This window comes from Crocuta crocuta, unplaced genomic scaffold, assembly GCF_008692635.1.
Source record: "Crocuta crocuta isolate KB4526 unplaced genomic scaffold, BGI_CrCroc_1.0 scaffold53, whole genome shotgun sequence".
Lineage (NCBI taxonomy): Eukaryota > Metazoa > Chordata > Mammalia > Carnivora > Hyaenidae > Crocuta > Crocuta crocuta.
Window position 1 is genome coordinate 1195871 of NW_027529432.1, and position 26694 is coordinate 1222564.

At 55.0% G+C, this 26694-nt stretch overlaps 2 protein-coding genes across 2 annotated transcripts in view; both read left to right on the top strand.

Annotated features, from left to right (window-relative positions):
* Positions 1 to 13752, top strand: part of NAA40 (N-alpha-acetyltransferase 40, NatD catalytic subunit) — a 14912-nt gene extending 1160 nt beyond the window's left edge. Inside the window, exons 2-8 of the mRNA XM_077759697.1 lie at positions 5254 to 5349; positions 6207 to 6259; positions 9785 to 9880; positions 9960 to 10118; positions 10292 to 10375; positions 10788 to 10865; positions 11113 to 13752. Coding sequence (XP_077615823.1) covers positions 5254 to 5349; positions 6207 to 6259; positions 9785 to 9880; positions 9960 to 10118; positions 10292 to 10375; positions 10788 to 10865; positions 11113 to 11254 — 708 coding nt within the window. The 3' untranslated portion in view covers positions 11255 to 13752. The remainder of the gene's footprint in view (positions 1 to 5253; positions 5350 to 6206; positions 6260 to 9784; positions 9881 to 9959; positions 10119 to 10291; positions 10376 to 10787; positions 10866 to 11112) is intronic.
* A 6946-nt stretch (positions 13753 to 20698) lies between these two features.
* COX8A (cytochrome c oxidase subunit 8A) lies at positions 20699 to 22531 on the top strand. The gene is made up of 2 exons (XM_077759699.1): positions 20699 to 20882; positions 22202 to 22531. The coding sequence occupies exons 1-2, from the start codon at positions 20769 to 20771 to the stop codon at positions 22295 to 22297; spliced, it is 210 nt and encodes a 69-aa protein (XP_077615825.1). The 5' UTR covers positions 20699 to 20768; the 3' UTR covers positions 22298 to 22531.
* The last annotated feature ends 4163 nt before the right edge of the window (positions 22532 to 26694 follow it).

The following is a 26694-nucleotide window of genomic DNA, read 5'->3' on the forward strand; positions in this document are numbered from 1 at the left end:
ATCCCACCCCCTCCCCCCCCACAGATGTGAGGATTAAATGAGATAGCGGTTGTCAGCAGCCACATGGGTGCCTCTCAAATCGTGGCTGTTATTTTTGCTTGTATTTTCACCTCACCTTTTACTTGAGTTGTCTAAAATAGATCTGGGCTATTTTCAATCCGTTGGGTTTGTCCCTCCTGTTGTTAACCTAGATTTTCCCGTTCAAGAGGTTATTGACTGAACATGTCAACTTGGACAAAAATAGCCGTCTAACCCCTGTCGAAGTGCTTTACGTAATCCATGTCAAAAAGCACACTCGTCTTGTTTCAGCAAGGAATTTTGGGTGCTGCGTACTTCGGGTATAGAAAATCAAGCCTAGAAACCTCAGGCGTATTTAACCTAGATTCTGGTGAAAGGTCCCAGACCCCAACTCTTATTGAAATGGGGTAAAATTGGGGCGCCTGGGTGGCTCAGTCAGTTAAGTGCCCGACTTTGGCTCAGGTCACGATCTCACAGTTCGTGGGTTCAAGGCCCGCGTCGGGCTCCGCGCTGACATTGTAGAGCCTGCTTGGGATACTCTTTCCTTCTCTGCCCCTCCTCCCCACTCATGCTTTCTCTCTCTCAAAAAGAAAGAAAGAAATGAGGTAAAGCTCTGCGCCTGGTATCCACTCGGTACCCAGCATCAGCCACTACAGACCGAGCAGAAAACAAAAAGTGTAACCGGCCATTCTGGCCAACACTTCCTTATTGGTTGAGTTGAAAGAGCAGGACTCAGAGATACCACGACCCTTGTTTCCTCTGGGGCCTGCGCATTATTACTCATACTTCACAGATGTGTTTCTCACAACGGCCCCTATCTAGTCTCTTCTGGCCTAAAGCTCGCTGCAAGAGAGAAACTGGCATCTTCCTCCCCAAAACAGAGCTGGAACCCTCTCATTCTCCTCACTCCTCACCAGTGGGGACTGGGGACTCCCTGGCTCAGTGTCAGGAAGGCCAGTGCTTGTAGCCACGCCCTCCTGGAGGGCCCTGCTGCCTCAGACAGCCTGACCCCAGGCTCTGAGGAGTCTCAGAGCAATCCGCTTCTTCAGAGGTTGTTCACCCTTGCTGCCCTGAATGTGTTGTCTTTTAGGAACTAGAATTTACATCTCTGGCTCCCTTTGCTAAAAAACAGGCTTTGTTTTGTTTTGTTTTGTTTTTTTCTAGATACTGGATACTTTGAGGGGTGAAGGTATTGGTACTGAGAAGCTAAGAGGCGCCAAAACTCTTTCCTGAAAGGTGGCCTCCTGCCCGCATCTGTGTGCTTTTTGTTTCTTACTGTCTCAGTGTGACTCTTGGCCGTCCAGGAACTGTAGGTGGAGATGCTACTTTGATAGGAGCAGCAAGGGAGGGGCAGTGCCCTGGGGGCTCAGGCGATTAAGCCTCCCAACTGTGACCAGGTCATGGTCTCACAGTTCGTGAGTTTGAGCCCCACGTCAGAGTTCTCTCTCTCTGCCCCTCGTGGGATCCTCTCTCTCTGCCCTCCATTCACTCACACGCGCTCTTTCTCTCAAAAAAAGGGGGGGAATAGCAAGAGGAGGAGTTTCACAGCTTCGTGTGTAAACACTTATGTAACACGTAACGCTTCATAACAAGTGCTGGATAAACGTAGCTGATGTTGTGGAAGAAGCTCGGACTTTAGGGTTCAGACCTGGATTTGAATCTCAGGTGATTCACCCCGCAAGTATGGACTTAGTGCCTACAGTTTGTTGAGCACTGGGTACACTGATTAATTTTACCAGTGTGACCTCTACCTCATGGAGAGTACAGTTTGGTATGAGTGGAGGGAGGGGGTGGTAGGCAGACTTCTTCGAGAACTCTTCACTGGCTCTGTGACCCTGAAAATTATCTAACCTCTCTGTGCCTCAGTTTCCTTATCACAGAAGTGGGCACACATAACTTGCTGAGTTATCATAAGGACTAAAATAAATCGCCTTTTTTTTTTTAATGTTTTATTTTTGAGAGAGAGAGAGCATGTGCAAGCAGGAGCGGGGCAGAGAGAGAGAACAGAGGATCTCAAGCAGGCTCCGAGCTGATGCCACAGAACCTGACGTGGGGCTCAAACCCACAAGCCGTGAGATCATGCCCTGAGCCGAAGTCAGNTTGTAGGCAGTACAGCCCTGATTGTTTACATCTAGTACATTTTTGTCCTCAGACGGTCCTGTGAGGTGGAGGCATTGTTAGCCCCATTTTACTGATGAGGAAATGGAGATTCAGACAAACTAAGTAACTTGCTGAAAAGAGGTTAAATAACTTGCCCAAAGTCACACAGCTGCTAAGAGGAGGAGCGAGGATCTCGTCCAAGTCTCTTGACTCAAAATCCCATACTCTTTTTATTATGTAAAGCTCCCTTGGGGAAGACACTTAACCACAAGGAGCTTTACTGTTCACTGTGCTTATTTCCCATTTTAATTAGGAGACTTTTCCGGTGTCCCTGCAGGATGGCCTCACCTCCGCAAGGCAGGGCCAAGCTAATTGGAACAGTAGGAGCCCACTTTTCCTCGCATGTGCTAGGTTGGAGGGGGAGCCCCCTCTCCCCCCCCCNCAAGCCTCAGGGATGCCCGGCTTGCCTGTTCCCTTGTGAGAACAAGCCCGAGCCCATAAATCTCCCGGAGGCCTGGGGTTGGCCCTCCTGCTGCTTGTGCATGGAATTCCTTCCTTCCTGGGCTTCAAGATGAGATGCCGTGGAGGGGACCCACGTTTCCAGTGGCTTCTGGGTCCAGGAGCCACCTGCACCTCTGATCTCTCAGCTCTGTATTAAGAGAGAACTAGCACGCAGGGTGGAGGAGGGGAGCTTGCCTCAGTGCTCACTTCTCACCTGTCCTTACAGCGCTCCTGTGAGGCCGGCAGTCGTGTCCCCTCTTCTCTGGGGCTGGGCTTGCCCTCACAGGTCATGCGAGGGCGGCGGGAGGAGCGCTGGCCTGGCCTGACCGATGCCAATGCGCATGTTCTTTCCTGGAGACCCGCCGTCTCGGGTTTCCCTGTTCCTCACCCCTACCCCCGTGTAGATGGAAGGCTTGGGGCCGCACCGTGTGGGCACCGTGGCCACCTGTCAACCATCTCCAAGCCACAGGGGATGAGAACTGGATTGCCGCGTGGCTGCCTTCAGGGCACCTGAGGTCTCACCTCTGTCTTGGCAGGACGGAGAAGGAGAAGGTCTTTTGACATTGACGTTGACCTTCCCGTCGGGAGGCAGCATGGCTGGGGGGCACACCCTGGATCCACGGCTCAAACCTTGGGATTGAATCCTCTGCCATTTGCTCTCCAGGGGGCTCTACAGGAGAGTCACACCCTGTCATACCCACACGTCCCTTTGAGCCCTTTCCTCAGGTGTCAGTGGGCATGATGGTTTTTGCCCTGAGGATGGAAGCAGTTATTTGTGAAAGTACTTTGCAAGCTTAGTGTATCCCTAAATGTTGTTTTGAAGTTCAAGTTCCCAGAGGAAGAGGTGGATGGTGAAGGGAGCTGGTCCTGTCCCCAGTCGGTCCTGGCATTATCAGGACAGTCCTCACGCTTCTATCTGTTCCTTCCTTCCTTTATTTTTTTTTATTTTAAACTTTTTTAAAAAAATTTGTTTTGAGAGAGAAATTGAGAGTGACAGAGACACCGCAAGGGGGGGAGGGGCAGAGAGAGGGTGACAGAGAATCCCAAGCAGTCTCCATGCCGTCAGTGCTGAGTGGTGCGGGGCTCAAACCCATGAAGCTGAGAGATCACAACCTGAGCGGAAACCAAGAGTTGGACACTTAACCGAGTGAGCCCCCCAGGTGTCCCTGTTTGTTCCTTCCTTTGGGAAGGTGAGAAGTGGGGTCTGGCCTCGCCTCCAGCACAGCGCTCAGCGCAGGGATAGTAAACAGCTGGTGGGGGGGTGAGTTGGCACGTAGAAGAGCAGTTCCTGTGAGTCCCTTGTGCCCGAGCTCTTGCCTTCTGGTCCCTTGAAATGAGAGTTCAGCAGTGTCCTTCCTCAGAGAGCCGAGGGTAGAATTGATCCTGAAGCTTCCAGCAGTTGGTTTTTCAGCTCGCCCTTTGCTGGGGCCAGTCAGCGAGGGGGCCAAGGTGCAGCTGCAGGCGGCAGAACCTCTCTGGGGAGCTCGGGGCACTGGGAGGTGGGGTCCGAAGAGGCAATGCAGTTGGTGACAAGGCAGAGCCGAACTGCGGGCGCCCTGGGAGCCCTGGGGATTTGGGCTGGGCGGGCGGGCAGCTGAGCTCCGCGGGGAGTGGGGAGGAGAGCCCTCGGTCACTGAGAACCGGCCAGACGCACCCTCACCGGCGTGCACCTCGGGACGCCTTCTGAGCCCGATCCGTCAGGTGAGGAAAGGAGGTGCAGCGGAGGCTGGCTCTTTCCGAGCACCACTCCGAGGAGCAGAAAGAGGCCTTGCAGAAAGTCTGTCAGACTCCAGATGGGCTCTTTTTCCCGTGTCATCAGCTTTTTACAGGAGGGTGAGAGGGTCCATTTAGGCCCGAGAGAACCCTGTGAGCCTTAAGGTAGGGTTTGCTCCACATGCAGTTACCGAGGTGGGGGGGGGTTGCCATTCACGCCTCTTTGCTCCTCCTTGGCTGCCTGTGTGGCCTGCACCGTGTGACCTGACACACGGTCAGCAGGGCCTCTGTCCCCAAGTGTCCCCCTCATTCTGCTCTTGTCCATACTAGGTGTGCATGTGCCTGCCGCTCGCTGGCCTTGGGAGCGCGGCGCTCGGGGAACAGAGTGCCCTGGGCCCCGGTTAAGAAAGGGGGCCTGGCTCCCAGGGGCTCCCCCAGCCCGAAGCTTTGCTTCTGGAGCTGGAGGACACTGCACAGGCTTTCAGTAAGCTTCCGCTCAGGAACAGCTGTCAGCGGTCACCTCAGATGCCACCTCCTCCCTGAAACCTGCCCTCAATGTGTCTAAAATTAGTTGTTCCCTCCTTAGGCGGGAATGGATGAGCGTGTATCTGTTAGGCACCTGCTGGGGGACAGGCCTTGTCCTGTGCCCTCACTGGGTCCCCACAGTAACCCGGCAGCCCCGAGGGTCAGGAGTCTTTCTGACCGGGAAGCCGAGAAGTCTGGGGATGCCCCTGAACCCTCGGGACCAGAACACGCTTGGGCCTTTCCCAGCCGGCCATGTGGGCAGCAGCTGGGACCAGAAACTCGGCCGCTGTGTCCAGGCCCGTGTGCGCAGGGACTGACGCTTCGGAGCCTCCGAGGGGAAGCCGAGCCTTTGGTTGGCCACAGCCCTTCAGCCGACTTTGCCTTTCCCCGTTGCAGAGGAAGTCAAGCAAAGCAAAGGAGAAGAAGCAGAAGCGCTTGGAGGAGCGAGCAGCCATGGATGCCGTGTGTGCCAAAGTGGACGCCGCCAACAGGGTGACTCCCTCCTTCCCAAGTCCCCTCCTTCTAGAACTTCGGCTTGGGTTTCAATTTGACTTCTTTTGGCGCCACCCTGTGGCGGAATTCTGTTACTGCCCAGCGCGCGTCTGGGCTGCCTCCTTGCCGCTGAGGAAAGGGAGCCAAGGGAGCCGGGCGCTGCTCCTCTCGGTGGGTCTCCCTCCCTCCGTACCAGTGGCAGAGGGTCTGGAGACATTTTTGTTCGGATTTTGCATTTTGGTGAGGAAACCTCCCTGGTAAAACGTGACAGTTTTCTCATTTGTTCTTCAAACTTGTACTGACTGGCCACGAGGTGCCAAAGGCGGTGCTGGCACCAGGGGCGGGGGCAGCAGCCGGGTGCCGGGGGCAGCAGTCCGGGAGGGAGTCCCTGCGAAGCTCGGCCCCCAGGTGGTCCTAGGAGCGGGCTCGGCTTCCCAACAGAACTGGAGGCGTTCCGGTCACCCTTCCTGCCCCCACCCCTGCCCCGTTCTTGCCCCCGTTTTAGCCCACGCACTCAGCAGTCCACGTTTATAAGGACGTTCAGGGACGTGATTGTTCCCGTTGGGTTTGAACCAGGTGAGGTTAGTTGGGGGCTTCTTAGAAGTACACAGGTGGATCAAGTGGCCTCTTTTCTGGCTCAGGTGGCCTGTAGGCCAGTATTAGCGGGAGGCTAGCCGAGTCTCCTGGGCCTTCTCGCTAGAGCCCTCCCTGCATGGGACTCCAGAGCCCAGGCGGCAAGGAGAGTTCTGTCTGAGGGCTAGTCCCAGCATGGGGGCCGCACGACATCATCCTTCACTGCGGGCTGCGACTGGGCCACGCGTGCGTCGGCGCTACTTGACTTTTCCTTCCCTCCACAGCTTGGAGACCCTTTAGAGGCTTTCCCAGTGTTTAAGAAATATGATCGAAATGGGTAAGTGTTTCTCATGCCAGCCATCGTCTCCTTGCATGTCTGAAGAAATTCACCTTTCCAGAGCATGTTTTTCTCTTTTGTTATGAAAAAGAAGCTAGGCCTCATGTCTTGTGGGTACAGAATCCCCCACTTAGGGTGACACAGGAACCTGTAAATGAACAAAGATGGCAGTCTTAGACTGATGTTGCTTTAGGGTTTGAAATTTTCTCTGGGTGAAGAATCAGAGAGCTGATACGAACTTAAAAAATCATCTAGGCTGACTACCTCCTTTTATGCAGGGGGAAACTGAGGCTCAGAGAAGCTGAATAAGATTTCTGAGCTACAGAGTTTCTCCCTGGCAACTGAGGGGGCTTTTAATTCCCAGTCTACAGCTCTTTCCTGGAGTGTAAGGTGTCATTGTTAAAAGCTACTTACTAGGGGCGCCTGGGTGGCTCAGTCGGTTAAGCGTGTAACTCTTGATTTCAGCTCAGGTCATGGTTCATGAGACTGAGCCCTGCATTGGGCTCTGCACTGACAGTGAGGAGGCTACTTGCCATTCCCTTTGTCCCTCTCCGTCTGCCCTCTCCTGCTGGTGCATGCGTTCTCTCAAGAAAATTTAAAAAAATGTTTTCGGGGCGCCTGGGTGGCTCAATGGGTTAAGCATCCGACTTCAGCTCAGGCCATGATCTCACAGTTCACGAGTTCGAGTGCCACATCGGGCTCTGTGCTGACAGCTCAGCGCCTGGAGCCTGCTTCGGTTTCTGTGTCATTCTGTGTCTCATTCTCTCTCTGCCCCTCCCCCTCCTCCCTCTCTCTGCCCACTCATACTTGGTCTGTCTCTCATAAATAAATACATATTTTGAAATTTTATTTATGTTTTAATGTTTGTTTATTTTTGAGAGAGAGACAGAGAGCAAGCAGAGGAAGGGCTGAGAGACAAGAGATACAGAATCTGAAGCAGGCTCCAGGCTCCAAGCTGTCAGCACAGAGCCCAGCACGGGCAAAAAGTTTTTTTTTTTTATGTTTATTTTTTGAGAGAGAGAGAAACACAGAATAGAAGCAGGGGAGGGACAGAGAGAGAGAGATGGAGATTCAGAATCTGAAGCAGGCTCCAGGCTCCGAGCTGTCAGCACAGAGCCCGATGTGAGGCTTGAACTCACAAGCCGTGAAATCACGACCTGAGCCGAAGTCAGATGCTTAAGGGACTGAGCCACCCAGGCACCCCAAAAAATACTTTTTTAAAAGTTACTAGGGGCGCCTGGATGGCTTAGTCGGTTAATCGTCTGACTTTCGCTTAGGTCATGATCTCGCGGTTTGTGGGTTCGAGCCCTGCGTCGGGCTCTGTGCTGACAGCTAGCTCAGAGCCTGGAGCCTGTTTCAGAGTCTGTGTCTCCCTCTCTCTCTGACCCTCCCCTGCTCGCGCTCTCTCTCTCTCTCCTAGAAATAAATACAACATTAAAAAAAAAAATTACTTACTGGCTGTGTGACCCTAGACAAATGACTTAACCTCTCTCTGCCATTTTCTAATCAGAAATGGGTCTAAGAATAGTACTTTCCTCATGGATTTGTCACGAGTATTAGATGTAAAATGGTAGTGCTTGGAGCTTACCAAAAGCTAGATCAGTGTTAGCTGTTATTACTACTGTTATTGTTACTAATCCAGCTTGCTCCTGTGGGATCTGGATTAAAACCTCCTTCCCCTTTCTGTCCTTTTGGTTTATAAAACAGGAAGCATAATCTGTTTAACCAGAGATGCTGTTGGCTTAGGGGGAAACGGGGGTTATGATTTTAGAGAATCATAGCTATGGGTTTGAATCAAAACTGTACCTCTTATGAAGAATTTTCGGACAAGCCACACTCCTTAACCCTCATTTTTTAATGTGTTAAATGGAGTGGTAATGCCAAACTTGCAAGGTTTTTTGTTTTGTTTTGTTTTAATTTATGTATTGTTTATTTTGAGAGAGAGAGTGAGAGTGCAAGTGCATGAGCAGGGGAGGGACCGAGAGGGTGGGAGACAGAGAATCCTGCGCACTGTCACTGAGGAGCCATACTGGGGGCTCGAACTGATGAACCGTGAGATCGTGACCTGAGCCGAAATCAAAGACTTGGATGCTTAACTGACCGAGCCACCCAGGCACCCCTTGCAAAGTTGGTTTAAGGAGGAGAGAGAATTCTATCCTGTTCTGTAAGTGGCAGCTGGTGTGAGTATTTTAGTCAAGCAGAAAGACAAATGCAAACATGAGTTATGAAGCAAACGCTTTAATAGGTGACACTATTGCTGCTTTTTGTAGCTCTGTCTGAATCTGATAGTGTCACATTCATTTGTTCTTCCTGTCTGTGACCAGTTCCTCCAGTAGCCTTGTCATTCAGTGTCCAGGAAGTCCTTTGACATAGTTTAGAGATACCTTACTGTGTATCTTCTAGTGTTCTATATTCCACATTCCTACTGACTTTTCAGAAATCAGGAACAGCTCTGAAGCAGGCACTGCCAGCCAACTCTGGGCTCCTTTGGTGCCTAGAATTTTGTGTGAGCTGTGTGGCTGTGATCCTGCTTTAATGTACTTCCAAGAACTCAGATTAATGGAGAATTCATATCTGCAGACCGACCTTAGGAAAACCTACAGCTAAGACCGACGCAGTGCTGTGTTTGGGCATTTCTGACGACTGTGTGGTCAGTGCTCAGGGGAAAGAAGACTCTTCAGAGCCGAGAAGTTCCAAATTTCTAAGGCTGAGCACATGTGCAGGTCACATGGCGTGCCAGACAGCAGAGGTGACAGTCGATTCCTGTGGGGACACCCTGTGAGGGGTCGTGTCAAAGGCCACTGGAAGATATGGGAACTCTGTGAGCATTTAGCATCGCTGACTTCAGTCCTCTGTCTGAATCCAGCACTCCCTAGAGACTGGGATTTCACAGTTTGGCCAAGGAGCTTAACTGTGATTTATGAAAGTTTTCCTTAGAAGTGAATAGATTAAGATAACTTAACACGTAGAACATAGTTGTTAGTTTAGCGAATCACGGAGTTGGACCCCATTCTACCCCATCTGATCAGCCAAGAGCGTCCACTCTGTCCTCAAAGGAAATGGCAGGCACACTCCTCAGGAGGGTTATGGGCCACAGACTTCTCAAAGGGTCTGAGGTGACCCAGCCACTTTCAAGGTCCCAGAGATTAAATGCCTAAGGGCAGGAACTAAAGGAATCCAGAAGACTTTAGTGTTTATAACAGAACACAGAAGAGCGGCTTGAGAAAGCACAAAAGTAGCAGAGAGGGACAGAAGTGTATGAAGTGCTGAGGCTGATAAGGGCCTCCTGTGGGGGCAGGAATGGGACTGCAGTCAGGGTGGCGGCCGCCGGTGATGGTTGTTAATCTCGGCCCCAAGGCTTCATCCTTCACTCGCCCCTCCTGGAGTCCCAGTGCGGGAGGCAGAGGCTTGGCTTGGCTCTTCTCTGTAGGTTAACAGGCAGGCGGGCTTCCCTGTCAGCCTCTGGGGCGCCGGCCATGCAGGGGCCTATAGCCGGCTCCACGTGCCTCCTTTTCCACTTTTCAGGTTAAACGTCTCCATCGAGTGTAAGCGAGTGTCTGGACTGGAGCCGGCCACCGTGGCCTGGGCCTTCGACCTGACCAAAACCAACATGCAGACCATGTAAGCACACCCCGACAGGAGGGGGCCTCGCACCTCCCCGTCCGGGGTTCCCCGCCCTCACCGCCCCCACGTTCCCCAGGTACGAGCAAAGCGAGTGGGGCTGGAAGGACCGAGAGAAACGCGAGGAAATGACGGACGACCGAGCCTGGTACCTCATTGCTTGGGAAAGCAGTTCCGTCCCTGTTGCCTTTTCTCACTTCCGGTTTGACGTGGAATGCGGGGATGAAGTCCTGTACTGGTAGGAGCCCCAGCTCGGGGTAGGTGGTGGGGAGGAGACGCCGATGCTGCTCCAGGCATCCGGCCCGGAGGCAGAGTCCACTGTCCCCGTCGGGGTCTGCGGGCTGCCGGGGCCCCAGGCTCCTCTGACGGGCCCTGCCTCCCTGGGCTCACTTCGCTGCTTTCTTCGCCCAGCTACGAGGTGCAGCTGGAAAGCAAGGTGCGGCGGAAAGGCCTGGGGAAGTTCCTCATACAGATCCTACAGCTCATGGCCAATAGGTAAGGGCCACCCCGTGTGTCGCCGCGGGGGACAGGGCGCGTACGAACGGTTTGGAAGGAAGGCACATAGATTGAACCCTCTCAGGAAGAGTCCCGCCCTGCTGGGACTCCAGATTTTGTACGTTCCTTTCAGTGCGGCTTCGCTTCTGGATGCCTGCCGTGCCCCAAAAGCGGGGGTGCAGACAGGAAGCGGAGAAGCAGCCAGTCAGGCGGGAGGCCTGACAGCCGTGCAGTCTGGTCAGCCCCGTAACAGAGGGGAGCACTGAGCGCCAGGGGTGCCCAGCGCAGAGCGAGAGTCGGGCGCAGAACAGCGCTTCTCACAAGCAAGTGACAGCGGGCAGAGACGTGAAAGAGGAGGCCTGGTTTAGCATGTTTCTCTTTCTGGAAGCTGTTCTCTCTGCTTTCTTCTCAGCACACAGATGAAGAAAGTTATGTTAACTGTATTTAAACACAATCACGGCGCCTACCAGTTCTTCAGAGAAGCGCTGCAGTAAGGAGCTGGGCCTCGGGCGGGGCCCTGGGGGTGGTAGGAGGTGCCTGCCCCAGGGCCCTGGTCCTGGTCCTGGCCCTCATTCACCCTGAAGCATGAGCTCCCAGCCCAGTGGTCCGTGGGAGCGGTCAGGGGTCGGTGAGATGGCGGGAGTGCCCTCTGGCTGCGTCCTCCGGCCAAGAGGCTCATGAGGGGCCTCATGAGTATGGCTGGTGGAAAGGAGGCCAGGCGGGGGGGGNCCGTGCAGATTTGAAATCGATGACTCTTCCCCCAGCATGTCCGGGTGCTGCGGAGAGGACTGCTCCTATGAGATCCTGAGCCGGAGGACCAAGTTTGGGGACAGCCAGCACTCCCATGCAGGCGGGCACTGTGGTGGCTGCTGCCACTGAGCTCCCAAGTTAGAACGCTCTCTCCAAGGCCTGTCTCCTCCCTGGGCTCATGCCGCCGGCCAAGTACCCTCAGAGCTGTGGCCTCCACCCTGTGCGTGCTGGGCCGCAGCGTGAGAGCACAGAACCCTGGGGGGGAGGGGTGCGCTCCCAGCTGCCCCTCCTCCCCTCTCCTAGAAGAGCCAAGTGTCCAGAAGGAGCAGAGAGGAGAAGGTGCCATGGGAGGAGCTGGCGGAGGCCGGGCATGAAGCGTATTTTCTCACGGTGGCTGCCTTCTCACTTGGCCCTCGTGTCCTTGGCCATGAGGTTCCCCAACTTCTTTGCAGATGGATTCCTGACAAGCCCCCTCCCTCCCCCCTGCCACATCCACACCTGGACAAATGGGGTGTTTGTACCCACCTTTATACAAAGTCCTGGAGCCCTGGGTCCGGGTCTGGCTGGTCCTCAACGAAGTACGGATTCGGTAGATCTGGGCGTAGAGAGATAGGCTTCAGAGAGACTCACGTCTCGTAGACGAACGCTCTGATGGAGACCGTGGGAAGCCCTTTTGTGCCACGACCCTGGGAAGCAAGGGCGCTGTTTCCAGCTGTGCTTTTCCGGGCTCACGGCGAGCCTGGAGGCGTTCCAGGGGACCAGCCCGTTGGGAGGAAGGCGCCGTCCCTCCGTTGCTGTCAGAGGAGACGACCAGGAGCAAGCTGTGGACGGGGCCTCCCGGAAGAGAGTTGCGTCTCTGGGCTTTTGGACTTGCTGCATTCTGGCTCAGCCTCGTGGCCTGACAGTGACTCGAGCTCTTCATCCACAGAAACAAGCCAGAGAGGCCCTGCCGGTGCCTCTCCGCCGCCCCTGGCCACTTGTTCTCCCTCAGCTCCCCCTCCCCCGACACCCCCTTCTTACTCTCAAGGGGGAGAATGACATTAGGGAGCCCCTCCCCTTCCCCCAGAAAGACCCCTGGTTCCTGGCATACTCAGTACTGTCTCCTCTCGTATCTTGGTGCTGATCCCTCTCTGAAGGCGGGGCCCCCCTGCCTCTTCAGAGCCCCCCAGCCAGCAGCAGGCCCCACCGCCTGCACTCCCAGCCTTGCCCCTTGCTGCCTCCGTGAGGCCTGGCGCCGCTGCCCTGACGGGTGGCTTCGGCTGCAGCAGGAGTGCCTCTCAGTGGCCCAGACCGCTGCTTTTCTCTCTGTCTCCAGGGTCCCCCTTCGGCAGCGGGCTGGAGCAGGGGGAGAAGGCCTTCCTCCTCTCGCGGGGTAGAGAAGCTGTGGGTCAGAGCTTCTACTTGCCCTGATCTCTGGGCCTCCCTTCCAGGGAAGAAAAATGACCAAATTCTTATCCAGGAAAAAGCACCTGACGCCTCCCCTTGGACATCCTCCTTGGGCTCTGCTTTAGGGAGTGTCTGAAAGGTTCTAGCCTTTGTGAAGTTGCTCTTTGGAGGTCTGTTCTGACCTCGGAGTCTGCTCATACCCCACCCTCTGCCCTGACTCAGGTGGTCTGTGCTGGCGGGTCTCCCTGGAGCTGTTCTTGCCCCTCCCCTACTTTCCTGCTTGTGCGGGGCCGGTCACACGGCCTCCGTCACCCACCCAGCCCTCCTGAGTGCTCCGTGTTGCTCTTGACCCCGCCAGCAGCGGACGTGGCGCTCCGTGGGAGAGGGCCTTGCAGCTTTACACTGGAACAAGCCCCCTGCCCCTGCCCCTGCCTTCTGGCTTGGGGAGGGGGGTGTGGATTTTACATGGGGGGGGCAGAAATTTGAATTGTGGGAGGGTGTTGGCGAGCTCCCTCCAAGAATCATGGAATGGCAGAGCATGTTTAGGAATTTTCTTCCTCTGATCCTTATCTCTCGACACAGAATGGATAGATATTTATTGTCTTAGATCATGGATTTCTCATACCTCCCATTCAAGGGGATCAAAAGGACCCCCACTGTAGATCCTTCATACGGTGAGTTCAGTGTATGTTGTCTCTTTCCATTCATCGGACGCCTGTCACCAAGCCCACTGGCAGATGGGGCGCCTGGTGCCACACCCTACCCTTCCCACTTCTGCTGGTCACTTCCTGCAGGGCCGCTGGGGGTGGGGGTTCGGGGCTGGGGCAGGAGAGGTACTGCCTGAGGCCAGTAGGCCACTCTCTCACTGGTGTTGAGCCCATCCAATTCTCACTTCCCTGGGTCTTGGTTTTGAGAAACAGGGCAGGCCTTTTTTTCCCGGCTTTTCTGTGTGTGTGTTTGGGCATGTTAACATATTTTTTTAAGATTTTTTTTTTTTAGTTGTATCCACCCCATTTCAGGTTATTTTTGTTGATGTCAGAAATGTGTATATGACATGCCTATGGTTCTTTTTAACCGTTTCTGGTTTTGTTTTTTTAGAGGAAACTGAAGATAAACCCTTTCTTGATATATATATATATTTTTTTCCTTTAGCGACTTGTTATCACTGGAATCAAAGGGAAAAGCTATCTCTTTTTGCATTGGTTGTATTTGTATGTCACAAATAAAAGACACTTTGTTCAGCTGCTGGGATGGTGTCCTAACGCTGGGGTGCCGTGGGCAGCGTGATCTCAGGCAACGCCCCTGACCTTTACCCGGCCCCAGTGTTGGCCTAGACCCTGGGAGGCATGTAGTGCAGGCCGCACACCCCTTCCTGCAAAGGAGGCCTGGGCCCGAGGAAACCTCAGGGGGGCTGGGGCGAACAGCCATGGGTGGGAACTGAGATCAAATGTGTATGTGGGTGCCACTCCCCTACTGGCCCTGGGTTAGAGGTAAAAGGTCTTTTTGAGGGATGCCTGCTTGGTGTCTTGGACAGAGTCCCAAGCCAGGCGTTGTGGCATCTGACATCTTTGGCTAAACTTGAATTCCAGCACATGTGAGTGAGAGTTGAATAGATTGTCTTTTCTTTTCTTCTTTTTTTTTTTTAATGTTTTATTTTTATTTCTGAGAGAGAGAGAGCGTGAGCAGGGGAGGGTCAGAGGGTGAGACAGGATCTGAAGCAGGCTCCAGGCTCTGAGCTAGCTGTCAGCACAGAGCCTGACGCAGGGCTCAAACCCACAACTGTGAGATCATGACCTGAGCCAAAGCTGGACGCTTAACCGACTAAGCCACCCAGGCGCCCCTGTCTTTTCTTTTTTAACGTTTGTTTTTTGAGAGAGCACCTGTTCATGCGTGCGAGAATGCACAAGGGAGGGAGAGAGAGATTCCCAAGCAGGTCTGCACTGTCAGCGCAGAGCCCAACGTGGGGTTTGATCTCCGGAACCGTGAGATCGTGACCTGAGCCGAAATAAGAGTCAGACGTTTAACAAACTGAACCACTTAGGCTCCCTGAGCGTGTGTTTTTTCTCTCCCTTTTTCTTTATTGGGTTATTCAGAATAGTCTGTCTCTTAAAAAGATCCCAAACCCCTCTTCCCTCCACTGATAAAAGACAAAGGCACAAAGGAAGGCTAACTCGTGTCGGGCCTGACAGGACAGGAAAGCTGACCGGTGTGTGACAGATGGAGCTACTCAGCTTCTCTCCCAGGCAGGACTCAGTTGCGGGCCCAGGCTGAGCTGGGAGCAGAAGTAGGGAGTGGGCCACGAGCCGGCGTTGAGAGCACTTCCGGTGGGCACTGGACGCGCCAGCCTCGGGGCCGTGGCTGGTAGTCATACGTGCTGGGAGGTGGAGCGGGAGGCTAGGAGGGGCCCCAGGCTGCGGGGAGTTATCTGTGCTGGCAGGGCCTTGGCTGGAGCTGTTCGGTGGCTGTCACTATTGTTGTCGCCTCAGCTCTGTGGGCGGGGCACCCCTGGGGGACGGTTTGTGCCCTGGTTGCATGTATCTTGGAGGCACAAAGAAAGGCATCTCAATCCTTGGGGAAGGGAGAGCATTTCACTGGGCCAGTTGTACCACGGATATCTCATGTGACAAAAGCCTGCCCCCTGAGTTCTTTGTTCCTTGCAGGCTGTTTTAATTTCAGGCAGGAATTCCTTGGGATGACTGTCCCCTCACCACAGGGCAAGTGGCCAGAGTTGGAAGGGGGTGGGGTCCTCCCTTGGTCACTGCTGACTGGGGTCTGTGCCCACCTCTTCTGCCACCTTCCTGAGTGGCCTGGGCCCCTCATTGTTCCCCCAGTGGCTGCCTCATTCAGCTGCCCCCGCCCCTCCCTCCAGCTGTGACTGAAGCTTCTTCCCTCAAAGGACACTTGCCCGGGTGAGCAGGTGGAGCCAGGGGCCCGGGGCCCACAGAGCGCTTCCCTTCCCGCTCAGCCTGAGCTGCTTTGAAAAGGACTGGGTTTTGCCAGCGCAGGCAGCTTGGCCACCAGGTGATTTCTGCTGCCAGGCTTTGCAGGCGGTCAGCTCCACAGCCTTGGTCTGCATGGCGCTGGGGGACCAGGGCGGCGATGGTCCGCATCCAGGCCACAGAGCCCAGGTGCGTGGTCGCGCCCGGGCAGGAGTTGGTCTCAAGGCCCTGTCTTCCCTCTCGGGGCCTGGCCTGGAGAAACAGAGCCGGCCTGCCCTGTTGTGGGGGCAGTGTCTCCCGAGGGGTTACTCCTGTCCCACGCAGGGGAGCTGTTGAGAAAAATGGGGACTGGAGTTGAGAAGGCCAAGATCGAGGACCGGCCACCCTGAGGGGACGAGGTTTGCCTACAAAGGGGGCCCGGAAGAGGGTGTGGGGACAGCAGAAGCGCCTGTTGCCTGTAGTAGTGACTTGTCCGTCAGGCAGCTTATAGCAGGGAGGAGGCGGCAGCCATAGCCTCTGGGACCTACCTCAGCTTTTCCCTGATGTCCTGTGCGGTCTCCCACTGCCCTGGATGGGGAGGGAGGGGGTGGTGGGGTCAAGGACAGGCGGTCTGTGCCGGACCTCTGCCAGATGCCCTGGCTTCAGAGCCTGCGGCCCACTCAACCCCCCTGCCCGGGTCCCCCTGCCTCCCATCACCTTCTCCTCCCCCCCCTCCCCACCCCGGGGGTGGAGAGGGACATCCTGAGCCCTCCTGCAGTGCACGCGCTTGCTCATGGCGCTGCCTGGAGGCTGCGTGTGTGCAGGTGCACAAGGTGCACCTGTGAACCTGTGTCGTGGCTTTGGTGGGAGTCCCTGCCGTGAGATCTGCATCCTGTGGAGGTGAGCGTCTGCTGTGGGCCGGCGGAGGCAGGGCTGCCCCTGCTGGGGCTGGGGTCAGACCACACTGCCCCGTGCTTGGTGTAGACCAACCCAGGGTTAGAGGGATGAGGCCTTGAAGGAGAACAGCCAGGCTGAGAAGAGCCTGGAGCCTCTGAAGGAGTGGGGCTGTTTATCTTGGAGAAAGGGTTGGGGGGGTGGGGGTGGACAGCCAGGAGCCAAGGTGAGGGAGCAAAACGAGGTGGCCGCGGCTGCCCCGGGGGACCGGCTCCAGCCTCCTCTGTGACGGGCTGTTATTAGCTCCAGGGCCCTGTAATGGGAGGCCTGGCGTCCCGGGCCCTGCGCCACTGTGAGATCCTGCCCTGGTACAGGGGGGCATTGTTGCAGGGAGCGGGCCAGGGCGTGGCCTCATCCACCCCTCCCCTTCCACCAGTTGTGACAAAGTAGTCCTGCTATTTATGCAGTGAGGATCTTCATGAACTAGCAAGGTCCCAGGTGACGAGTATCGAGAACAATAAGGAAGAACGGGTGACTCACTTGTCCTGGGCTGCAGGATGGAGAAGAGGTCAGGGGTCCGGTGGCCAAGAGAGGAGCTTGGGGTTTGGAGCTGAGGGTCCTGAAGGCAGTGGGCTCTGGATGCAGGGTCACAGCAGGATAGGGGTGAGGCTGGGGGTGCCGGTAATGGTCCTCACTTCTGCAGCCAGAGGCGTAGAGCAGCAGCACAGGCTTGGATGGTCACATACACGACCTGGGTCATTTTTTCCCTCTTGGCCTTGGGGTTGCCTCGGGCAACCCTGAGCAGCATGGGATGCCCCTTTCTGTCCATGCTCACTATGACCCTCTGGGGAGACGGATGGGAGGGCTTGGGTGTGCTTGGTCCAGCCTGGCCCCACCCCTCGGCCGCTCTCGGTGTACCCATCCATGTCATTGGCCCGGGAGCAGTGGCACCCGGGCTTGCAGACCTGACTGCTCAGTTCTGCTGAGGGTCTTGATGGACTGTCAGCTGTGGAGTGTGGGTGGACCCTGCCACACCGGCGTCCCTGGACTTCAAGTCTGAGTGGCTGTAGCACATAGCACATGAGTGAGGTGATCTGACTCTCATCACACAGGCCACTGGCTGTGGGCTGCAGGCCGGAAGGGGTTAACCACTACTCAGCTCCTGGGAGGGTGGCTGAAACTTTCCAACCAGCTGCCAGACCCCTGGGGTGCTGGGCAGGACAGCTGCATTCCACTGGGGAGAGCAGCACCCCCTTGTTGCTCTACCCCCACCCCCACCAAGCTGTGCGCGNGCGCCTGCCAACAGCTGTGCCCCGGGAAGAGCGGATGCCCCTCTGGGGCTCTGCCCACACCCGCCTGGTGACTCCTCGCTCCTCCTGGACCAGTGCCAGCCCAGGTTTCCCAGTCAGCCTTNTATATATACATATACACAGAAATCTGTGTGCATGTATGGATATGCAAATGCGTAAACACACACCTGATAAATATGCTGTCCTTTAGGGGGCGTCCCACAGGATCAGCCAAGAGGGTCCTTGGCTTCACACAGAACAGAAATCAAACACAAGCCAGGGCACCTGAATGGCTCAGCAGTTAAGTGTCTGACTTCAGCCTAGGTCGTGATCTTCCCGGTCCTGGGTTTGAGCCCCACATCGGGCACCGTGCTGGCAGCTCAGAGCCCGGAGCCTGCTTCAGATTCTGTGTGTGTCTCTCTCTGCTCCTCCCCTACTCCCACTCTGTCTCTTTCTCTCAAAACTAAACATTAGAGGGAAAAAAATCAAACACAAGCCAGAAAAATTGTGATCAGTTTCTTGAATACTGTAAGTGACAGGTAGAGACTAGCAGACAGAATATCTGGGAAACTTGGAAAGGAAAGGAGAATGAGTCTCGGTGTTGGTGGGGTTAGGGATTTCTATTGGAAAGGGGTCTAGGGTGCATGCTCTTCAGGAATCCAGGGTAGGGTCTGATCAAAGGCCAGTGTCAGGTGAATAATAGGTACTATTCCATAAATTACTGAGGATAGGGGTATTGATGCCAGTGTCAGCCAAGATTTGTTTGAAACTAATGTCCTAGAACATGTTTGGGATCTGGCTTTTAAGTGTCATCAGGTGTTTGGGACCTGGGATAAAATTCAGAGGATGATCAACTTGCTACTTCCTTCAAGTGGGAACATAACTTCTTTGGCTTATTCAGAAATGGGGTCTAGGGGCGCCTGGGTGGCTCATTGGGTTAAGTGTCCGACTTCAGCTCAGGTCATGATCTCACGGTTCGTGGGTTTGAACCCCGCATCGGGCTNATGTCTGGCCTCTTCCACTCAACATTGTGTTTGTGGGAGCCACACCTACCATGGCTGTAGTTGGTTTGCTCTGGAGTGTTTTGTTGGATATGTGCACCACATGAGTTTGCTGCTCTGGCTGAAGGGCTGTCCCTGGCCTGGAGGCGGGGTCCCTGGAGGCTGGGGCAAAACCAGAGATGTTGGTATTAATCCCAAAGGCAGACCCNTACCACATGAGTTTGCTGCTCTGGCTGAAGGACTGTCCCTGGCCTGGAGGCGGGGTCCCTGGAGGCTGGGGCAAAACCAGAGATGTTGGTATTAATCCCAAAGGCAGACCCACACAGGTGCAAATGCTGCCCTGGGATTTGTAGACGCCACTGCAGTTTTTAAGTTCCCCCTGCCTCTTGCCTCCTTCCTCTCTCTCCGAGAGAAGCCATCTCGCANTTTATAACATATAAAAATTCATATTCTATTATATATTCTATTTAAAATATATATTCTAATATTTTATATATATATATATATAAAGTCTACATCCAAGGAGGGGCTCAAACTCACAACCATGAAATCACGAGTCACGTGCTCCTGAGCCAGCCAGGAGCCCCAAGACAGAGCCATTCTAAAATGGAGTCCTTTCAGCTTCCCTACCTCATCTTGCCATCTCACCCGACCCCACCCCCACCCTCTGCCGCAGTCTTTGATGCTATTGACCACGATGACCAAACTTGAACCTCTGGAAACTCCCTCTGCGGTAGCTTGTGTAACGGTTAAAAGTGTGGGTTTTGGAGCAGATAGACCTGCCCTCCTGGAATCCTGGCGAGGCAGCCTTGTGACTGCATTACCTTGAGCAGATCTGCTTTCTAGGCTTATTTCCTCATTTGTAAAAAAAACTTTGAAATAATAGCAAATCCCTGATGGCATCGTTGTGAAGATGGAATGAGATTGTGCAGTTAAGGCCTGGCTCTGTGGCTGGCCCCTCCCTTTCCACTGGAATACTGTTCAGTCTCCTGAAATTCCTAAACTTTTTCTGAGTGATGTGTGCCAGGTTCCTTGGAGACGGCGGTGAACCAGACACACGCTCTGCCCTGCCCTCAGGTGGCCCCCGATCTAGGGATGGAGACTGACCCTGTGGGTAGAGCAAAAACGGGGCTGCAGGACACAAAGGTGGCATAGGCTTCCTGATGCAGTGCTACCTTGTCACTTCCTATCACATCACAGCACTTTTGATAGCTTCTCATTAAGTGCTTGTGTATTGTCCGTTTCTCCCCTCTGGAATGTCAGTTCTGTGATAAAAGGAGTCCTTGTCCACCTTGTGTTGGACAGTTCCTGGCGTATAGTAGGGGCTAGTGAATATTTGTGGAATAAAAGTAAACTATCAGCAAGTGGAGGCCTGGAAGTAGGAGTTGGTGTGGTGAGAAAGGAAGGCTAGGTCAGAGGTGAAAAGGGTTCTAAATAGAACGTAAGATACAAAGAAGCAAGAGGCTTGGGGGTGGGGAGGATCAGAAAGCAAGAAGAAAGGTGTGGAGTAAGTAGAGATGGGGTTGGAGTTTGACATCCAGGAATTAGGATTTTGTCTAGTAAGCAGTGGGCAGCCACTGCAAATTTTTAAAGTGGATTATATGGGTTGGTTAGATTTATGTTTAAAGAAGAAGGGAAGAAGGGAGAGAGGATGAAAGGCCGGCTGCCACTGCATGGAGACTGAAATTGGAGAGGGTAATAGTAATGAGTCGAGTTCAATTACAAGGTTGGTGTCAGGCGTTCTGGCCAGAAATAATGGAAGCCTGGCGGAGAAGGATTCTGAATAGAGAGATTTTTTAAAAAGAATGAATGAAGGGAGGAGTCAAGAATGCCGCCTCGTTTCTGGCTTATATGATTGGGTGGCTTTCGGTGTCACTCAAGAAGGTAGGCCACGCTGGAGGTGGGGCATAACTGAAGGGAACGCCCCTCCTCGCCCCGCCCATTGGTGGTAAAATGGCGTCGATTGGCTCTTTCGAGGAGCGCGCCAAAAACTGACGGGGGCGGGTGAGAGGTGTGTCCTTGCGTCATTTCCGGGAGACTTCCGGGCCGCCCTTTCCCAGCCTCCCCAGAGCCGGAACTTCCGGCCGCCGCCGCCATTTTGACTTCCCGACCTTGGGCTGCTGGTGGCCACTGTCTGCAGTCATTCCTTGCAGTCATGTCTGTACTGACCCCGCTGCTGGTGAGGGGCCTGACAGGCCTAACCCGGCGGCTCCCGGTGCAGCGTGCTCAGATCCATTCCAAGCCTCCGCGGGAGCAGCTCGGGACCATGGTGAGGAGTGGGCCGGGCAGGGCGCGGGAGATGCAGCGAGCCAGACTGGGGGTCCCGCGGCGAGTTTGCGGATGGCCGGTCTGGCGCGCTGGACCTCGGCGGCCCTGAGAGTGCCCTGCACCTCGCGGCCCGCAGCTTAGCAGGGAGCAACAGGGGTTTGGGCGTGTCTGGAGAGCGCGAATGAGAGGGACAGTGCCCGGGCGGCAATCGGGGCTCAGTCAACAACCAGGATCTCGATTCAGCCCTATTTCTGTCACTTACGTGCTGTGCAGCCTCGAGCCTGTTTACTCATCGGCTCATGGGGGTTGCGTAACGACTGTCAGCGGCGCTACTGGTTGTTACCACTGTTGATTATTAGGGAAGGTGGGTCTTTGTCATTTCCAGAAATGAGAGGGAGTTTAACCCTTAATGACTTTCACCTGTTTGGCGCTTTTGTGCATTTGTCTGAGCGGCAGAACTCGGCCTCGAGTGCGAGTCTTCAGAATCCAGGTCGGTGGGCCCCAGTTAGGAGCAGAGCCCGAAGAGCCGCAGCTATTGAGGAAATACTAGTGATCATAGTTGCAGCGGGCATCTGCTGAGTGTCCACTGCGTGCCAGACGCTGCCAAGACCGCTGCGCTGGTCCCGGAGACCCTGAGAACAAGTGGCCGTCATCTCGATTTCGTGGTTGAGGGAACTGAAATTTAGGAGCACTGTATCCACTTGTCAAAAGTCAAACCTTCAGCGGCAAAGAAGTATCTTGAATTCAAGTCTAGCACCCAAGCTATGCTGTGATCTTTACTGCCATAGGGAATGTGGAGGTGGCTGTGAAAAGCCTTTTATTCTAGCCCCGGAGGCTGAATGACAGTCCTGGAAAGGAGATGGGAAGAGAGATGGTTTTGTTTTTAAGGTCTTATTTTTAAGTAATCTCTACACCCAGAGTGGGGTTGCAACTCACGGCCCCGAGATCAAGGGCCACATGATCTACCAGCTGAGCCAGCTTGGCGCCCTGAGGAGAGGGGCTTTTTAAGGCAAAGAAGGAGAGGTGCAATTTTAGGGTCATCAGCCTCTGCATGGTTCCTGGATCCCAAAAGACCACACGGATTTAATTCCTTGTTCCTGTCCCTTTGCTTTAGCATCTCGTGGTGGATTTCTCTGTGGATCCTAACACAGGCTGGCCCCCACCCCCAGATCTGACCCTTTGCCTCAAGGCCTCAAGTGGGCCTTGGGTCTGCTAATCTCTGAAGCCTGAATCCGGACTCCCCGAAAGGGGGTTTCTGGTGCCGGGAAGCCTTGGGGGATCCTTATCGTGCGGGATCTCGTTCTTTCTTGTACTCTGTAGGAAGTCGCCATTGGGCTCACCTCCTGTTTCCTGTGTTTCCTCCTGCCGGCGGGCTGGGTCCTGTCCCATCTGGAGAACTATAAGAAGCGGGAGTGAAGGGGACTGGCCTGTCCCTCACCCTGTGGCCTGACCACCCCTGGCCTCTCCTGATCATGTCTGCTGCATTCCTGGCCGGCCTTCCCCGGATCATGCCCTTCCATTACACTGACCTCGTCTGCAATCAGGACCTCTCGACTTCTCCACGGGGACCTCCTGGGACCATATATGCTGGTGTATAAGGCCCTGCCCAGTAGGGCCCTCCTTGTCACAATAAAGTCTGTTTAAACCTTGCTTCAGAAACTCCTCGTGTCTTCGGCCTGGGCTCCGGCCTCCACACTTGAGCTGAGGATGGTGTTGGGCAGGGGTGTCCCTGCTGGCTGACTCCACTGTGGTAGGTCACGCATGCTCGGCTGTTCTTGCTGCCTGGAGGCGGTGCTTCCTTTGCCCGCTTTCCTGTGTTGCCTGGCTTCGGGGGGAAACAAATCCTGTCGCCCCGGGAAGCCCTTCCTCGCTCCTCCTGTCTAGCTCCTCGCTGGCGCCAAGCTCCGGGCTATGGCTTGCATGGGTGTCTGTGTTCTGTCTTTCTCACTGGGGCCAGCTCCGCAGCTGGAAGTCCTCTCTGTGGGTCCAGCCTTCCCTCTGCTCCTGGGGGCTGGGCTCCAGCCATTGCTCAGGAGCTTCTTGTTCTTCCTCGTTGGAGGTGGGCACTTTATAACGTCTTGCTTTCTCACGTCAGCCCCAGGGCCCCTTTGAGTGTTATATCCGTCACTGCCTCTGGAGCGAGCGGCTTCCTTGTGCTCCCTGCCTCCTTCCCCGGCCCCCGCCTTTCTTGGCTTGCGGAATGTGCCGCTTCTCCAATCCCAGGGCCCTTCCTCAGTGCGTCTTCCTGCGGGGGCCGGGGCACCTCCGCGGTGGGACACGCTGGATAGAGGAGCAAGTCCAACTTCCGCCCGTGACTGCTTCCCTGCAGGGTACGGGCATGGTCGCCTGCCTCCCGAGAGGCTTTCTTTCCACACAGACCAGCCTTTATGTCTGGGCCTAAAGGGACTGGGCTGAGAGTGCGGGCGGGTTGTGCAGATTGGGCTGTTGGCCGGGGGAGGGGGTGAGCCCACAGAGCATCCGGAGGGCCAGGCTGGTTCCGCGGAGCAAGGGGCATCCACCGGTCACCTGCTGGTACCCCAAGACCCCTTGTCTCTGGCAGGGAGAGACCTCTTGGCTACAGCCTCCCAAACCACAGGGTGGCCCGTGTCTCCTGCCTCATTCTGGGAGGCTCTCCCGCCTCACACCTCCTGAGCAGAGGGCTCCGAGGGTGGCTCTTGGTCGGCCCAGGTTTGCCGTGGGCTCTGATTAGCCCATGGAGCTGCCATGAAACAAGAACATGACCCCAGAAGAGAATGGTCTTGAGTTTCTAAGGTAACTCCACTGCCTTGACAACAGCTTTTATTGGGTGTCCCCCGTTTTGGTCCCCCTGGAGCCTAGAGGAACACGGTGGTCCCCTCGTCCCAGAAGGACAACTCCAGCCCACAGCTGTGCATCTCGGGCCACTGCTCGAGTTGATGGGAAACCAGTGGTTACGGGCAAGTGCTTTCGGGTCGGAGAAGGGCCCCAGCAAGCCCATCAGCCACTCCGGTTCTTGCTCTCCCACAGCGGGCTCGGTCCCGCGGCACCTGTGGGGGGTGGTCGAGAGTGTAGGGTGCAGTCATGCTTGAACCCCGTCCTCCCCTTGGTCCCCAGTTGTGGCCACTAGGTCTGAAATCTGGTCACCATTCAGTGTCCCTCTCTCTCCTAACCCGACAGGGGCCCTGCATCCATCCCCTGCGGAGAAAACAAGGCTCCCTGTACTAGCAAATGGTACTTTATGAGACCGTGTTGTGGGTGCCTCTCGGCTGCCGGGTCTGCAGGAGTGGGTGTGTTTGGCCCCCGGAGTGCACACTGGGCCGGGAGAGGCTGCAGTCCTGGTAGAGGCTATAATGTGAAGGAAAGTACTGGGAGGGGGCGTGGCTTTGAGACCTGGCTTGGCCATTTATTCCATGACCTTGGTCAAGTCAGGTAGGCTCCCCGAGCCTCAGTTTTCAGGATTGTAAAATGACGGTGATGTGGCAGGCAGGGTAACGCCCCCTCAGAGAGGACTGTGCCCTTGTGCCTGGACTTTGCAGATGTGATTTTTTATTTACTTATTTATTTTTTAACATTTATTTAGCTTTGGGAGAAAGAGACAGATCATGAGCAGGGGAGGGGCAGAGAAAGAGGGACACACAGAATCTGTCTGGCATCAGGCTCCAGGTTTTGAGCTGTGAGCACAGAGTCCGACACAGGGCTCGAACTCACGAACCATGAGATCATGACCTGAGCCAAAGTTGGACTCAACCGACTGAGCCACCCAGGCGCCCCTGCAGATGTGAAGCATGTTGAGATAGGAGAGTCCCCGGTAGGCGCAGTGTAATCACAGGTGTCCCTAAGGTAGACAGGGAAAGCAGGTGACGAGTATCTCAGAGATGCCACCTGGGAAGGACTTTGCCTGCTGTTGCTGGCTTTGAAGATAGAGCGTCGTGAACTAAGGAATGCCGTGGCTTCTGGAAGCCAAGGACAGCCCTCAGTTTACAGCTGGCAAGAATCGAGGCCTTTAATCCTACAGCTGCGAGGAACGGAATCCACCACTAACCGGCACAGATAGAAGCAGAGTCTCAGAGCTTCCAGAAGGGAACCCAGCCTGCAGATACCTTCCTTTTAGTCTGGTGAAGCCCATACCAGACCCCTGACCTCTAGAACTGTCATACTATACATCTGCGTTTTGTTTTGTTTTTTTTTTTAATTTTTAAAAATGTTTTATTTATTTCTAGGAGAGAGACAGAGAGACAGCGTGAGCAGGGGAGGGTCAGAGAGAGAGGGAGTCACAGACTGAAACAGCCTCCAGGCTCCGAGCTGGCAGTCAGCACAGAGCCCAACGCGGGGCTCAAACCCACGAACCGCGAGATCATGACCTAAGCGAAAGTCGGACGCTTAACCGACTAAGCCACCCAGGCGCCCCATACATCCGTGTTGTTTTAAGCCACAAGATTGGTGATGATTTGTCATGGCAGCAACAAGGAGACTAAAGCATTGTCCTCCCTGCGCTACGAGGCTCTCACGGGAGGGTTGGCTCCAGTGGCTGGGATCCTCAAGGGACAGAGGTGAATTGGAATGTGAGCCATTTACAGGAGGACAGTGCCCGAATGAGGTGTGGGGGTTGTGTGTGTGTGGGGGGGTGCTCTCCCTTGGCCATCTCCACCCCCCTCTAATTGCTTTCTGCCTTAGGTGTCTGGACCCTGCAGGCAAGTATCAGCTGAGCCAGTGGCTTCAATGTATAGCCCCTGCTGGGCTTCACCAGTCGGCCCTCTGCACCATCACAGCCTCTCTAGACCATGACCTTGGAGCGGGCTGCCTGTCGCCCATCATGGGTTCCTGTGGCAACAGCTCTAGAGGTTCGCTTTGGGCCGCGCGCCCCAGCCCCTCCCATCGGGGCAGATGCCGGACTCCCAAACCTGCCTTGGGAAGGATTACCAACCCCTCTGCTCTGGTCCACCTTGGAGGCTTTCTCCTGGCCATGGCCTCCCTGGGGGACTGTGGCTGTCCTAGGACCTGTGCTGGGTCATTGTTGCCTGGCCTCCTCCCCTCCGCCCCCCCAGAGGTGGGAGTGCTCTGGTGGGCTTGGGAGCTGGGAGCCATGGCGCCCCCTACAGCCTCTGTGCTGTCCCTAAACTCTCCCTCTGGGGCTGAGCTTTCTGTCTGGGTCCAGGTATGGAGTCCCTTCTCCCTCCTCCTGACAGAGTCCTTCACACACGGAAGTGGGGTGTGCCAGCAGGACCATGAGGAGGTGTCTGCCATGTCAGCACGATGGAAAATAAAGTCCTCTGTCGCTTGTCACCTTGGTGACTGTATTCAACGGCAGTCTGAACCCGAGTGCAAACACGGCCTGTTTCTTTTTCTTAAAAATCTTTAATGTTTATTTTTTTGAGAGAGAGAGAGAGAGAGAGACAGAGTGTGAGTAGGGGAGGGGCAGGGAGAGAGGGAGACACAGAATCTGAAGGAGGCTCCAGGCTCCGAGATATCAGCATGGAGCCCGAGGTGAGGCTTGAACTCTCAAATGGTGAGGCCATGACCTGAGCCAAAGTTGGACCCTTAACCGACTGAGCCACCCAGGTGCCCTGAAAATGACCTGTTTCAATCCAAGACCGGGCAGTCAGGGCCAGCAGCACTGGACCACTTCTGGACTGGTAAATTGGGAGGCAGAGATAAACACCTGGAGCTATGCTGGTGATTTCCTGGCAAACATGTTGTTGGACTTTAGATGCTTAGGATAGCGAATCAAAATCCATTTTAAAATGGTAAGAGTAGGGGCGCCTGGGTGAAGCACTTTAAGCTGCTGACTTCGGATCAGGTCATCATCTCTCAGTTGGTGGGCTCAAGCCTCACAT

Coding starts and splice junctions, on each gene's coding strand:
- COX8A (XM_077759699.1), top strand. CDS start 20,769: ATGTCTGTACTGACCCCGCTGCTGGTGAGGGGCCTGACAGGCCTAACC. Junction 20,883..22,201: donor GGGAGCAGCTCGGGACCATG/GTGAGGAGTGGG, acceptor TGTACTCTGTAG/GAAGTCGCCATTGGGCTCAC.